This window comes from Podarcis raffonei, chromosome 13 (genome assembly GCF_027172205.1).
Source record: "Podarcis raffonei isolate rPodRaf1 chromosome 13, rPodRaf1.pri, whole genome shotgun sequence".
Classification (NCBI taxonomy): Eukaryota; Metazoa; Chordata; class Lepidosauria; order Squamata; family Lacertidae; genus Podarcis; species Podarcis raffonei.
The window spans coordinates 24,141,115-24,156,193 of NC_070614.1; the positions used below are offsets into that span (position 1 = coordinate 24,141,115).

Below are 15,079 nucleotides of genomic sequence, written 5' to 3' on the forward strand. Positions count from 1 at the left end.
GAGAAGGTGACCCCTTCCACGGGGGCGGAGTTCCGCTGGCGCCTCTCAGCCGCGAGCGATGCCTGCGCTGCGCGGAGCCGGCGCTGCCTTCTCGAGCGCGGCTGGCTCCTTCTTCCTCCGACTCGCCTCTCCCCAGGTGAGCGCCGCCGCCGCGGGAGTCGGCAGGCGGCTTCACAAGCGCGCCGAGCCTGTGGAGTCTGGGCGTCGTTTGCACGCGCGTTGCTTTTGCACCCAAGGTCGATTCCGTGGAGGCTGCAGCCCGAGTCACACTTGCTCGGGGTCAAAGCCCCGCAGAAGCCAGCGGCACCTTCACCTCTGGGCCTGGGGTCGATTGAGCCCGTAGCTCGAGCGACTTCTGCTCCCGAATTCGCACGTGCATCAGTTGAGACACGGGTTGAGTCTCTCTGCTCGCATTGGGAAAGCAGAACACGCTCCTTTAGTACTCCTGATGATGGACGCAACTGAGTTTAGAGGGGGGGACGGGACGAATCAAGTTTATGTGCGTATTTGCGGCAGAGATTTCCCCTCACCAGGGAATCCTGGAATTGCCTCTCCCTTATCAGTCTACAGTTTCTATTATTCTTTGGGCAAAAACCTTACCCCACATGTGCTGGCTCGACCCATTCTGCATTTGTAAGAATAAAGTCGTTTACAGTGGTACCTCGGGATGCAAATGGGATCCGTTCCGGAGCCCCATTTGCGTCCAGAAGCAAACGTAACTAGCGACGGCACGTCTGCACATGCATGCGTCGCTTTTCGCCGCTTCTGCGCATGCGCGTAACGTCATTTTGAGTGTCTCCGCATGCGCAAGCGGCGAAACCTGGAAGTAACCTGCTCCATTACTTCAGGGTTGCCACGGAGCGCAACTTGAACGTGCTCAACATGAAGCATATTCAACCCGAGGTATGACTGTACTGTGGCGGCACCTACACTTTGGAGCTCCCTGCCTCCTGTTGAGATCAAGTAGGCGCTTTCACTGTATTTTTTGCTTAGAAAGTTAAACTAATTTTAATCTATTTTAGTATTTTAACTTTTGTATGTTTTGAAGTAGAGTTGTAATTTAAAAAAATACTGTCTTTATCATCAGCTTTGAGGGTTTTATTTTTTCTACAATCAAGCGGTGTATACATTTTATGAAATAAAACAAAAGCCTTGACTAATATTAAACTACTTATATGAGTATAGATAACATTATTTGTATAATAGAGTTGGGGGCAGCGGAAACCCGCAAACCAATGAGTTCTCTCTTCTCTTTGCTACAAGCCAGGCCAGCAGCTACTAATCATGATGGGTATCTTCTACCGGCAATGGCAAAGGCAACATGCCTGTGAATACGTGTTGTACTGTTGTGCTGCTTCTGGGCTTCCCATAGGCATCTGGCTGGCCCCTGTGAGAGCAGAATCCTGGACTAGAGGGGCCTTTGGCTTGTTCCAGCAGGGCTCTTCTCGTGTTCACCCATCAACCACAGAAGTGCCCACAATGGCACATCAAGAGCAGAGAGGCCAAACTGCTGATCAAATAATTCTTACGACTCAAGGAAGTGAGCCATAGGACAAGCCAAAACTCATCACCACTCCCACCCTGATCATATTTCCATTAGTCATTTTGACCCGGGAAATTCAAATACGTTGATCATTCGAAACCTGTGTGTGCCAGAAGGTGGACTTGTATATAGCAAAAACCAGATGACCGAAATGCACTTGGGATTAACCCATCTGCTCTGCTAAATGACCAGTAGCCTTTGGCCTTCTCTGAACTGCCACCTGGTGGCGACTCTTCCATTAGGCTTAATGAACCATTACCTTTCTAGCTGGTCATTATAAGAGCTGTAGCAAAACGAGACAACTGTGTGTCCTGCTTTCTGCAGCATGTTGTGTGCAGAAATGAAACTTGTGCATCTCCACCTCGTGGAGTCGATTTGGGTCCAGGTACAGGAAGAGCTTGAGCTTCTTCCTGCTTCTGTCATCTTCTGCATGCCAAGATAGGGTTCTTGGGCTGCAACCAGGAAGCTCCCCACAATGCCTTTAATTCCACCTGTGCCCTGGGAAATGAGGCTGCAGGGATGTTTGCTGGTGGCCAGCTGCTGACTGCAGTAAGCCTGTTCACTAAGCCTGCTGCCCTTTCCCTTTAATAATCTTCGTTCTTTCCACCACTCCCACCCCACCCTGATCACATTGCAGATAAGGATCTGTTCAACTGCTTCAGCATCTTCAGTCCGGCCAGTGATCGCAGCCAAACAACCCTTTCCAGTGGACCTAGCAGCAGGGAAGCGTTATGCATGGTGTGCCTGCGGTCACAGCCAAAAGCAGGTAAACCACCTGTAGTCCTTCCAGATTTCCCTCTGTATAAAAATCTTGTGAAATAAATAAATAAAATGCTGCAGTTCTTTTTTTTTTAAAGATATTTATTAAAGTTTCCAATTTTTTATACAAACAAAAAACAAACAAAGAGATTAAAAAAACATATAGTTCATAAAACATACTTTTCAATAACAAATTTCTCTGACCTCCTCATACCTCCCCTTCTTGTATTCCATTTCAGATTATTTGTTCAGCAAATCCTTAACTTAAAGCATTACAGCTCATAATATCACCTTATTTTCTATCCAAACCCTTTTTTTCATCCATATTCCTTTATATCATTACAGCTAGAAACCACTCAATTTCAATCCAACATCATTCAGCATTCCATAATTTTACAATATTTCTGTAAATAGTCCTTAAATTTTTTCCAATCTTCTTCTGCCGACTCTTCTCCCTGGTCACGGATTCTGCTCGTCATTTCTGCCAATCCCATACAGTCAATCAGTTTCATCTGCCATTCTTCCAGAGTGGGTAGATCTTGCGTCTTCCAATACTTTGCAATGAGTATTCTTGCTGCTGTTGTAGCATACATGAAAAAAGTTCTGTCCTTCTTTGGCACCACTTGGCCGGCCATACCCAAGAGAAAGGCCTCTGGTTTCTTCAAGAAGGTATATTTAAATACCTTTTTCAGTTCATTATATATCATTTCCCAGAAAGCCTTAATCCTGGGACACGTCCACCAAAGGTGAAAGAATGTACCTTCGTTTTCCTTACATTTCCAACATTTATTGTCGGGCAAATGGTAGATTTTTGCAAGCTTGACTGGGGTCATGTACCACCTGTATATCATTTTCATAATATTCTCTCTTAAGGCATTACATGCCGTAAATTTAATCCCGGTGGTCCACAACTGTTCCCAGTCAGCAAACATAATATTGTGTCCAACGTCTTGTGCCCATTTAATCATTACAGATTTAACCGTCTCATCCTGGGTGTTCCATTTCAGCAGCAAGTTATACATTCTTGACAAAGTCTTAGTTTTGGATTCTAACAATTCTGTTTCCAATTTAGATTTTTCCACCTGGAAACCAACTTTCTTATCCAAATTGTAAACCTCCATTATCTGATAATAATGAAGCCAATCTCGCACTTTATCTTTCAATTTCTCAAAACTCTGCAATTTCAGTCTGTCCCCTTCTTGTTCCAAAATTTCCCAGTATTTTGGCCATTTGGCCTCCATGTTAAGTTTTTTCTGAGCCTTAGCCTCCATTGGTGACAACCACCTTGGAGTTTTATTTTCCAATAAATCCTTATATCTAATCCAAACATTAAACAGTGCTCTCCTGACAATATGGTTTTTGAAAGCTTTGTGTGCTTTAACCTTGTCGTACCACAAATATGCATGCCACCCAAATACATTGTTAAAACCTTCTAGATCCAAAATGTCTGTATTCTCAAGAAGCAGCCAGTCTTTCAACCAGCAGAATGCTGCTGATTCATAATAAAGTTTGAAGTCTGGCAGGGCAAATCCACCTCTTTCCTTTACATCAGTTAATATCTTAAATTTTATTCTAGGCTTCTTGCCCTGCCAGACAAATTTAGAAATGTCTTTCTGCCACTTCTTGAAACCGTCCATTTTGTACAAAATTTGCAGTGTTTGAAACAAAAACAACATTCTAGGCAATACATTCATCTTTATAGCTGCAATTCGACCCAACAAGGAAAGCTTCAAATTTGACCAAATTTCTAAATCTTTTTTCACTTCAGCCCAACATTTTTCATAATTATCTTTAAACAAATTCCCATTTTTAGCTGTCATGTTAATCCCCAGGTATTTCACTTTCTTAACCACAGTCAGTCCTGTTTCATTCTGAAACTTCTCTCTTTCAATCGGTGTTAAATTTTTCTCAAGAACCTTAGTTTTTAACTTATTCAATTTGAACCCTGCAACCTGACCAAATTGTTGAATTAATTCTAAAACTCTTTTAGTACTAGATTCTGGCTCCTGTAGTGTCAAAACTAGATCATCTGCAAATGCTCTCAATTTGAACTGTTTAGCTTGCAGTTCTTGTGTCTATGGGAACATGGTTTCCAAGAACAGAGAGGTTTCAGAAATCATTGCCTCAGCCCAACCAAAGTACCACTCAGAAAGTGGTGCTGGTTTTATTTACACAGTCCCAACTGATCTGCTAGGACTCTGATGGATCAACACCAAAACTGTAATGGAAACTCCATTGGCAGTGTGATGGGTGTGAGCGAGGGGGTTGTTTTGTGTTTTTTTAAAAACTCTTACTTTTGTTTTGCTACGACAGCCATTCTGTGACGGGTCCCATAATAGATGTGCCCCGGAAATCTCTCCCCTGAGATTCAAACTGGAGGAGGCAAAAGAGGCCTGGCTTTGTGGCTGCAAATACACCAAGAACCCTCCGTACTGTGATGGCACCCACAAAGAAGATTTTGTGCAGAAAGCTGATCTCCATTCCCACCCACAGTTGTGCTGAAGGAGAGGTCTTCATATACAGGGCTTCATATACAGAAACTGACTGAACGAATCAAGCATGCGGTACATGTATGTGCAGGTATGTTTCAATGGCTGGGAATTTGCCACTTTCTGTCCCTCCACCCCTATTTCTTTATTCTTAATTAAACTTTTTTTGAAAATAGAAATTATTTTTTTCTGTAATTCTGAATACCTTTGAGATTCCACCCCCACCCAGGCATGCAATGACCTCCCTCTTCTTGGGTGGTGCCATTTTAGTTATATCATGCTTGGCACTCACCACTAGATTTGAGAAATAGAGGGAATAGCTAGGTTTGTTCCATAGCTAAATTTGCTTGCATGAGCATATGAGGTTTTCTGGCATCAAAGTCCACAGGGCTTGCTGTCCAAAGGCACAGCCTTTGATGTCCTTAGAACAGTTCTGCCACTCGGCAGAATGCCAACTTCTTGGGCGTCATCTCTGTTGATTAAGAAGTCAACCCTGTCAGCAATTCAGTGTTCCAGCCACATCAGGTACAAAGACCTGTGATGGGGCAGAGTGCAGAAGAGGAAAGTCAGATTTCATCATGCCAGGCTGCTTTCTGGCAGTCAATCCTAGCTACTTGTTTTAACTGCTTAGTGACATCTCGTTGGCACCTGCCTGTCTCAGGAGAATGAGTGCACCTTTAGGAGTGAAGTCAAACTGTTGGAAGGTTACAATGCCTGCTATAGCTGTAGAGACTGATATGGGAGACTTGTTTTGTTGTAGCTGGGGCAGATGAAGGCGTCCAGGTGTGCTGCTGCAAATACACCATGTTTCTTCTGTGTTCCTACCAGCGGTCATTCCTGTATGCTCACTGCTATGGATGCATGACCTGACCGCCTCTCTGCAGGCACTGTGGTTGTCCTCAAGGGATTCCCACACAGCGAGGTTAATGTTGCCAGCCGTCAAGCCCTGTTTGCAGACATCTTTATATTCTCACAGTTCTAGGAGTAAGGCAGATGTAGGGAACCTTCACCCCTTCAGCTGTTGCTGAACTATAACTCCCATCCTCCCTGGCCATTGTCACGCTTGACTGGGCCTGATGGGAGTTATAGGTCTTATTGCTTATTAAATTCCCCACCCCTGGAGCAAGGGATTCCAATGGAACTTGACTTTCTTCAACTTATTAGAAATTATAAGTGCTTCTCTTATTCTCAGTATTCTTTTCCAGTTCTTAATGCAGTAACAAACTTGCATGTGTTTACAGGATAGTCAAAGGGCATCAAGGCTGAGGAAGAAAACAGGAAAAGGGCAAGAGCTCTTCTGTCATCGAGATTTTTGTACGGTTACTCAGCTTCCTGGTCAGCTCACACATTCCAGCATGTTCCCACTGTGTGCTAATGCAGGAAGCAAAACTCACGTCCCTGCTGCTCCTTGGCCCACTTCCTAGAAGCTCGCTTTTCCCAGGAGCTTTTGACCTATCCTAGAACTGTTCCTCACAGAACCCTGGAGAACCTGTGTTGTATCAGGAAGGCTTAGGATGAAAAAACGTTCCAGTGGATTGTACTAAAAGGTTTTCAGAAAGTAAAAGAAGAATTAGGGCTTGGGAAGTATTGTAAGTATTCAAGTTTTATTGGCATTTAAAATAAAATAAATAAAGCACCACCCAGTGGGATTTTTTTTTTTTTAGAATTGCCCTTAAATAAATACATATATATCTTAACAAAATTCCGTACATTTGCATTTGTCAATCATTGACAGAAGTGTCCTTTGAGGTAAGGACTCAAGACCACCAGAATTAAATATAAAATAAATTAGGATAAAACTCTGAATAAAATAATATCATTAATGAAATAATGTATTCCAAGGGTTTTGCAAGTTAAATAGGCATAAATAAAGCAATGCCCTTCCATATTATCTTGTCACTGAATATGCATTGCTAAACTATATATATTTATGTTGGCAGCTTTGTTGTATCCAACTGCTCTTGAGGTATGAGAATCATGGTATAGTGTTATAATATATATATATAAATTAAAAACACAAAGCAATGTCCTTAAAAAGTAAGAGATCCAGGCATGATGGTAAAGAGGAATGTTCTTCTGTAGACCAGGAAAGATGCCCCATACATATGAGGCTATTCATCACGTGCGGCAAACTGCCTTGTGTGGTTGGACTGCAGCCTGTGGACTGTACAGTTTCTTTAACCGTTGCTCAAAGGCTGACACCATCCGCTTGGCTACCTCATCAAAGAAGAGGTTAGCCAGTTGGGAATGCAGAACTGACTTGAATTCAAAGGAGACCTGGGAGGAAGATAAAAACAATTAATACACTGATACATTGGGAGAAGAGAGGAGAGAAGAGGAGTACTACATAACCTCCAACACCTTGATAGCAAAATCCGGCACACGATCTTTAGGGATGCCATGCTCCCATTTTTCCCTGTGAGAGAATGGTGGCCATTTTGGATGCTGTGATCTTGCACAATTGCACGCCATTATTTTCTGCTGAAAAAAGTGCTTTTGGGGGGACAGTGCCCCAAATCATGCCCCCCACAAAAAGCGCTTGAGGGTGGAATTGTGGAGTGAAATCGTGCAAGATTGTGGCACTCAAAATGGCTGCCGTTCTCTTGCGAGAAACAATGGGGTGCCCCGTTTTTTCTGGAACACTTCCAGGGTATGGCGGTATTCCTATGCCACATCTGGCAACCTTGGGCAGCTGTCAGGGCCCAATACCTGCCTTGGGGTCTACTTGGGAGGAGGGAAATTGGCCTAGTGCTCCAACAGGCAGCTAGGTCTGCAATTTTAATTTCCCTCAATGCAGCATCACTCTTGGGCATTGGATACAATTTATGTGGCAAATGAGTGAAATTTGATTCTGCAAATTTAGGGCTGCATTTTGCATTTCTGCATGCAGAATTTAAATTAATGAGAACATCAAGAGAAGGAGTTGTTGTTTTTAACCAGGTTTCTACTTCTTGTGGCTGTGAAGATATGTGGGTGAATGTGTAGGCCCAAATACTGAAAGTTGCACAAGTAGCTGAATAAGACTCGTAGCTGACACATCTCTGCTTATGAAAGGCAATCAATACTTGTTTAAAAAAAAGGCAACTGTGGAAGTACCTAATCAATTAATGACCCATATTGACAAAGCTGCAATAAATCCTCCAGCGTAATCTTTGAACCTATGATGAAACGGGACTTTGCCAACATGCAGCTCTTAGCACACATCCTATTGGCCTTGCAAGTCACACCCTCGCCAGGAGCTGGCATACGAAGGGCACTTACGTAAAACTTGAGCGTGCAGCTGCTGTCTGGCTGCCCTGGACGTCCTGGTTCAAACTGCCACAGTGTTTCCAGATGCTGAAACAACCGTCCGTCGTTACTCACAACCTGAAGGGTAGAGAAAACAGAACAGGGTTAGTGCTAACAGTTTTGAAATCAGTTCAAATACCCCAAAACGCACTGCCATGAGTTCAACAAACCCGCTGTTGCAAGTTTTAATTTACCCTAGGACAGATAGGAATTGGGACAAACTCTGCGGCTGAGTTTCCCACATTTGGGTCAGCACACCCAAAGTGCAGTGCATGAGCCTTGTCCATGGCTTTAGTATGCAGTAATTACACTAATTTGAAATATTATAACAAACAACCAGAGTTATATGCAGTTTACTACGATTCAACCTGAGCACAGAATTTGATACTGGGTCCAGAATTCAGTAGCACAAGAATGTGGTCAAATGAGAAACTGTGTTTCTGCAGATGGATCTGTTCCAGGTAGTGATAGAGATAGATAAATTATATTCTGGAGTGAGGTAGCATGGTAGCCTCTCACCTTAACATAAAAAATGTGGAAACTATAATCATCCTGATGCTGTTGGACCACAACTCCCATCAGCCCCATTCATTGAACATACTGGCTATGGCTGATGGGAGTTGGAGTCCATCTGGAGGGGCACATTTTCCCACCCTGCCAGTGCCCATGCTTGGTGGGAGTGGGTGTGTGGGTGTGTATACATTTTTAAAAACAACACAGCTTTGCAGTTTGTAATGAACCTCTGGCCACATGTACACCATACAATTAAATCACATTCTGCACCACCATGAGTCCTGGGAATTTGCGTACTGTGCTACCATTCCCAGCACCCTTACCAAATTGCAGTTGCCATGATTCTTTCCTGGAAGCCATGCACTTTGGGCTTTAAGTGTAAGGTGTGTACATAGCCAGAGTCAGAAGCTGAGAAAGCAGTCTTGTGAGATGAAAGCACAGCACAATGGGTGCCCATCTCTCCCCCTTTCTGGAAATGTGATTTGAGACAGTGGATCTGCTGCTCTCTACGAGTGTATATGTTCCTTGCTTTCTTTATAACCAACCAATATATCTGTAAATAAAATTACAATAACACTATACATCTCTAGGGCTCTCTCCTCTGATGAGAACACAAACCCAGCTAGGTCTGTCTGCCTCTCCTTGAAACTCTCTTTTGCAATCCCAGGTCACAAAGGTGGAGATAACAGAAATCTCCACATCTATAGTTTCAACATTGCAGGCCCTCACACCATTGAGTTCCAAAAGGCCCTGTGTTGGGAGCAGCAGGACTCTTTGCTCTGGTGAATTAACTTTTTGAAGTTTCCAGTGTCCGCTGACATCATTTCTCCCTGGGTGTTGTTTATCACCATGCGAAGGAAGCATGTGCCAGAGAGGGGAAGTGAGTCAAGGAGCTGCTACATCATAAAACTGAAACCAGATGAAAACTGGTTTGATGGCAATAGCTCTCACCCGGCAAATTCCGGAAATCATAATCCTGGACCGCAAGTTACTAAGAAAGAATAACTCGGTGTGTTTACTTGGATTGACAGTTTTCAGAGTTCAGCGCAGGTAGCCTTGACAACTAAAACAACCCCACTTGACACAGAGGAGCCCTTAGCCCAAAGAAATGAAGATTGTAAGCATATCTCAGATTTCTGCTAATGGTCAGGGAGAATGGCAGTTGTGGTTCAGCAGAACTGGATGGCTAAAGGCTCCCCCCATCCCTGGCTAGCACTGCCAGCTCGCAAATGGCTGGGAGCCTGGGATAAAATCTTCCAGGTGAGTGAGTGTGGCTTCTGCGAGGGGATATAATTCAATCCCTTGGTTTATAAAGTGACCTGCGACAAAACAAGAGCGCACAAAACCTCGCCAGCAAGGTCATCCAAGGAAACACCCAAAGCATAAGCCCCATCCTCCCGTGCTTCCTTACCCGGATCTGATGGTGAGGCACCAAGGATATGTCGGAGGAGTAGCGCTCTACCACAGGAGGGAATCCCACTTCCAGTTCAGCCTGCAGGAACCCGTTGCAATGGGAAATGACGCGGGAGCTGGTGCACCAGGGCACAAACAACTTGTAGCTGCCCACATCTGCCACCGTATTGTAGATCTGCTCAATGGAATACCTGCAGAAGAAGGAGGTGAAAAGGCAATGAGTGAGAATGATCGGCCTGGAGTGGTAGGAAGTGGCAAAGCACAAAGGCTGTATAAGGAACACGGCTTTCTTTCTTGCTTTCTTGCTTTCTTGCTTTCTTTTTTTCACCCCCCCCCACACCCCCACACACCTAATATATATATGGGAACTGCTCTTCTTGAGCTAAGCATCACCACAGAGCCTGTTTCTGATCTCTGGAATGTGTGAACTAAAAAATAAGAGGGTGTTTCTGAGTCATGTCCAGAGTGCAGCAAGCAGAGCCCTGAGGCAGTAGTGTCAGCTAAGTTGTTCTCAGAGAAGAGCTATTTCAATGGGTCCTGCTCTGCAAAGGAGTAACATTGGATGCAATCCTCTGCTGAACTACAAGACCGGTTGTCGTGCCCCAGTCATGTAAAAAAACACAACAAAATGCACAACTCCCATCAAATAGAAAAGTGTTGCTGCAGAGTGCTAGGAACAATGGGTGAAAATGACAGGGAGGCAGTTTTTGGCTAAATGTTATGCAAAACTTCGTAACAGTAAAAGCTGTTTGACAGTGGAACAAGCTGCTGCTGGGCTCACCTTTGCCAGAAATATTTAAATAGAATCTGGATGGTTATCTGTCAGGGAAGCGACCTTATGCCAAGTCAGACAATTTGCTCATCTAGCTCAGCATTGCAGACACTGACTGACAGCGACTGTCCAAGATTTCAGGCAGGACACATTCCCAGCTCTACCAGAAGATGCTGGGGATTGCACCCGGGACTTTCTGCATGCAAAGCAGATGTTCTCCTACTGAGCTATGGTAATGAACTGTAGTAGCATCCAGCACTGAAAAATCTGCACTCGGCGGGGTGTGTGTGTGTGTGTGAGTGGGCGGATTAGACTAGATGTCCTTTAGGTTCTTTTCTCTATGATTTTATGATGCCAGGGGGATGAGTTCTCTGACATGCCTGTTGTCTATATGCAAGCTGTTTGTTCTTATAATTGGAGAGATCACTGGTGGTTGTTTTCTGGCATCTGTCCAACAGGCACCGCTGGTAGATCCTGAGCAACCAACCGCCCCTTCCCCCCAAAAAAGCTCGACAGCTTTGGGTCTTCCTCTCCACCCAAAAAACCTCAACAACTTTAGTCAAACAAATGGGTAGATCACCTCCAATTTTTTTTTATAATGGGAGTAGATTGAAGTCTCTTGGAAGTTAGACATCCCTGTTCTATAGCATGAAATTTAAATGTATTTATTTTTTAAAGGAGGATCACTTCCATCATGCAAACCCATGTTGGCAATTTAGCTTGGATAAAGTTTTACAACTCTCAGTTAGAACTAAGCTGGGTGGGCGTTTCTCTCATTCTTTTGGCATACTCACGGGAGCTGACGGACTTCTGCATACTCCATCCGCTTGGCACCAAGCAGGGGGGCTGCCAGACTCAGGAAGGGCCGGCTCTGCTGTTTGGTGGCTGACCATGAAGCCAGGGAGGAGCAGGCCTTCAGGATGCAAGGGGCAAGAACCCCTTTGGAGCTGAAGCACCTGCAAGGTGGCAAATGCAATCTGCGCGGAAAGAGGAAACAAAGCACCAAATAAGGGAATCTATAAGGAGAAGGGAGTGTCCATTTCTCAGCCAGAGGGGGAAATGGGAAGCTACCACTATTGAGAAATCAGCACTTTCTTAAAAGTACCTTGAAGGGGAAGGTGGGAAATGGTCAAACTAGTTACATCCTGTTTTTTCTTGTGCTGATCTTTTGTTATTAAGTAGTAAGGCATGTTCTAATATGGGCACAGGCCATCCCAAGTGAAACATATTAAGGCTGCAATCCCAGGCATTCTTAGCTATGGAGCCGGCTCTGCCATTAGGTAGCCAGAGACGGCTGCCTCAGGCAGCACAAGCTCCTAGGGGGCACCTTGCCTGCTCCACTCACTCCTCCACTGGCAAAGAAGCACTGATTTTGGCCAAAAATGACCAAAATTGACGCCGATGTGTTGGCACCACTTCTCCGCCAGCAGCAGAAGCAGCAGGGCAGGAGGGAAAGCAGCACTGGTAGCAACAGGTATGGCGGCAGGAGCAGGGCAGGGCAGTTTGCCTCCAGCAGCGGGACAGGACACGATACCCCTACATATCTAGGTGTTAAGTCCCATGAAACTCAATTGGACTTGCTATTTCCAAATTAAACTGGCTGCACAACCTATTGTTCTTAATGGGACAGTTGTGACTGGCTATAATGTTACTCCCTCACTGAAATCCATGGGCATTCAGGATGTTATATTTTGGAAGGATTAAACCCTAATTTAATTAATTAATCACTAATAATAAACACAATCAAGGAGAATGCATTATTTTTATTGATACTACATAATTCACCTTAATTATTATTCATTTAATAATAGTTGGAATGATTTTAAACATCTCTGCTAAAATGTTATGGTAAGGTCCATTCACTTAAATGGGACCTTAGCAGCTGAAACCTATGCATAGAACCTATATACACAGAAGTAAACCCCAGTGAGTTCAGTTCAGCTTATTCCCAATCAGGTCTGTTAAGGTTTGCAGCCTAATTTCGGCAGGATTCCATGCCGTTTATATACTTCAGCTGCTGCTTTTAGTGTTTAACTTCTATTTTATTTTGTGTGTGCTGTAATTGATATTTTAAATGGTTAAATTCCATGGTTAGCCACCTGCAGCTTCTTGATAGGAAAAGGCAGAGTATCCGCCTTCTTAAAGAAACTACAGACATATACTCGAATATTGCTATTAACATTAAAACTACTATTCAAATAGCTCAGTCAGTAGAGCATGAAACTCTTAATCTTGCACTTGGGGCAAAAGATTCCTGCATTGCAGAGAGTGGGGTCGCTTCCTATGATTCTGTAATTCAGAAGTTGTCTCTTATGACGGGCGCTCAGCAGCCCAAAAGCTCTCCGGGCAGAAAGTTTGCGCCTTTGGCCAAGGCGGGCGCAAGCATTTGGGAAGAAGGCAGAAACGGCGAGGAAGAAGCCGGATCCCCTGATCTCCAACACCTCCCTTCTCCGATCAGCCCCGTCTCTTACCCGGCTCCTTTTGAGCATCGTGGGCGGGAGCCCATCTCCACCAAACCCCGGACGGCGAGGCGACCGCTTCTTCCTGCCATTGTTTCACGCTGACCAAGAGAGAATCGAGTGCTCGGAACGGACCGGCGGCTTGCCTAAAAAGTTACCCAGATCCAAGTGCGTCATCGCCTGGGAGGGTGGGCGCGCGCCTGCCTGTGCGCGTCTGCGGAAGGGCCAGCCCCTTCCCCGCCTTCCTCGTGCGCGCCTGAGGTTGGGGGCGGCGGGGCAGGGGGCAGAGTTAGGTAATGCCGGACTCTGGACTTGGTGGCCTTGTGGGTGTCCCCGCTTCCCGCTTTTTAGACGGTCATGTGTAACCGCGTCAAAATGTGGTGCAAGCCAGCCTTGTTGCGTTTGCAGAGGAGCCCCTCTACGCAGAAGCGCACCTGGGTTGCCTCGCGCCCTTGGCAAGGAGACCTGTTGGCACCCCCGTCTCTTGCGCCTGCTCAGCACACTTGACAGGCGGCGGCTTTCCAGGATTTCAGCCAGTGGCTTCACCCAGCTCTGCTTGGAGAGATCAAGGAGAGAACCTGGGACGTTTTCATGCAAGGCAGATGCTCTACCACTGAGCTATGGGAATGTGCCTTTGCTGGAACTGCTTTGGATTAAAACAGGCATGAAACAATTTGTGCTTGGCACTCTGAGACTGAACATGGAAAGAGGGTAGAAAGAGCCTGGTCTGTTTGCGTTAAGCCCCTGCTTTGTCTTTATTAACAAAATGTTATGTGTATATTTAACAAAGAAGAAATTAGTCCTAATATATACACACAAAGCAGATGGTGTGTATTATTTTTGGTTCAGCTTTGGAACCCTTAAAGGCTGAGCTAAATTGGAGCTGGCAATGGCAGCCCTGCAATATTTGGGGGGAAAGTGCTTCTGAGCACATGTGGAGTACCTGTCACAATGCTGCTGCCGGACTCAGATCCAACTTCCGCATCACCAGAGATTTATAGCTTTCAGATTCCAAGGTTGATCTTCAGCTTTAATTAAGCCCTGTCAATTCCCCTACTGTTCTGAGGGAATATTTTGCATAACTGGAGTGTCTTTGGCTTTCATGCAACAGTGTCTTGCAGTTCCTTTGAAATAAACGGATTTTATTGTAGCACAAGCTTTTGTGGATCCAGAGGCATTGGATAAAGTGGACTCTACGCCATGAAAGCTTTTGGCACAATAAATCTGACACCAAATCACTGTTTGCTGCATGTGCACTGCAGGTGCACATGGTTACTCCTCTAGAAATTTATTTTATAATTGTTTCTTGGCCTCAAGCATGTTATATAGGAGCCAGGTGGCATTATTCACCTTTACATCAGCCAAGGCTCCCGTACCCTTAAAATGTGCATGACAGGCAAAACTTCAGCAGGACGTTTCTCCCTGAGAAAACTCATGCAGCTGCTAAAGGCAAAAGATGGGCATGCAGCCCAGAGGGACTTGGGCAAAATAGCTGCCAAAAGCAGTAGGACTGCATTTGAAAACCCACACCACATAGGATCTGAAAGCAGTTGTTATAAAACAAAAGACAGGGGTGTGTTCTGCAAATCTTGTAATGGGAAACAAAAAGGGGCAGAAGTGCCGAGGCTCGTTTCTTAAGGTAACACACTGGATGGTCATTAAGTTCTCTTGGTATCCTCTGTTAAGGAGCAGCAGGGTGGGGAGACTAGTTTAGCGTGTCTGGCAGCTCCATTGTACTTCGCCTTCAGGTGCTAGGATACTAATCTCCCAATGGAGGGCACTTCTGGGCGGGTGCCTAGTCCTTACAGCTGCTGGGCACCATTTCTTTGAGCGGTCAGCCATT

At 45.0% G+C, this 15,079-nt stretch overlaps 2 protein-coding genes across 3 annotated transcripts; one reads left to right on the forward strand and one right to left on the reverse strand.

Annotated features, from left to right (window-relative positions):
* Positions 1-32: 32 nt before the first annotated feature.
* Positions 33-6,430, forward strand: CISD3 (CDGSH iron sulfur domain 3). Its single transcript, XM_053363365.1, has 4 exons — positions 33-136; positions 2,181-2,309; positions 4,616-4,882; positions 6,033-6,430. Exons 1-3 carry the CDS (start codon positions 59-61, stop codon positions 4,802-4,804), a joined length of 396 nt encoding a protein of 131 aa, XP_053219340.1. The 5' UTR covers positions 33-58; the 3' UTR covers positions 4,805-4,882; positions 6,033-6,430.
* Positions 6,431-6,435: 5 nt separating this feature from the next.
* On the reverse strand, positions 6,436-14,646 carry LOC128400803 (coenzyme Q-binding protein COQ10 homolog B, mitochondrial-like). 2 transcript variants are annotated; one of them, XM_053363364.1, is made up of 5 exons: positions 13,249-14,634; positions 11,572-11,754; positions 10,004-10,196; positions 8,053-8,157; positions 6,436-7,068 (listed from the first exon to the last, which is right to left on the reverse strand). In XM_053363364.1, the coding sequence occupies exons 1-5, from the start codon at positions 13,326-13,328 to the stop codon at positions 6,910-6,912; spliced, it is 720 nt and encodes a 239-aa protein (XP_053219339.1). In that variant the 5' UTR covers positions 13,329-14,634; the 3' UTR covers positions 6,436-6,909. The 2 variants fall into 2 exon arrangements, with proteins under 2 accessions (XP_053219339.1, XP_053219338.1); XM_053363363.1 differs by lacking the exon at positions 6,436-7,068 and having other exon boundaries at positions 7,465-8,157; positions 13,249-14,646.
* Positions 14,647-15,079: the final 433 nt, after the last annotated feature.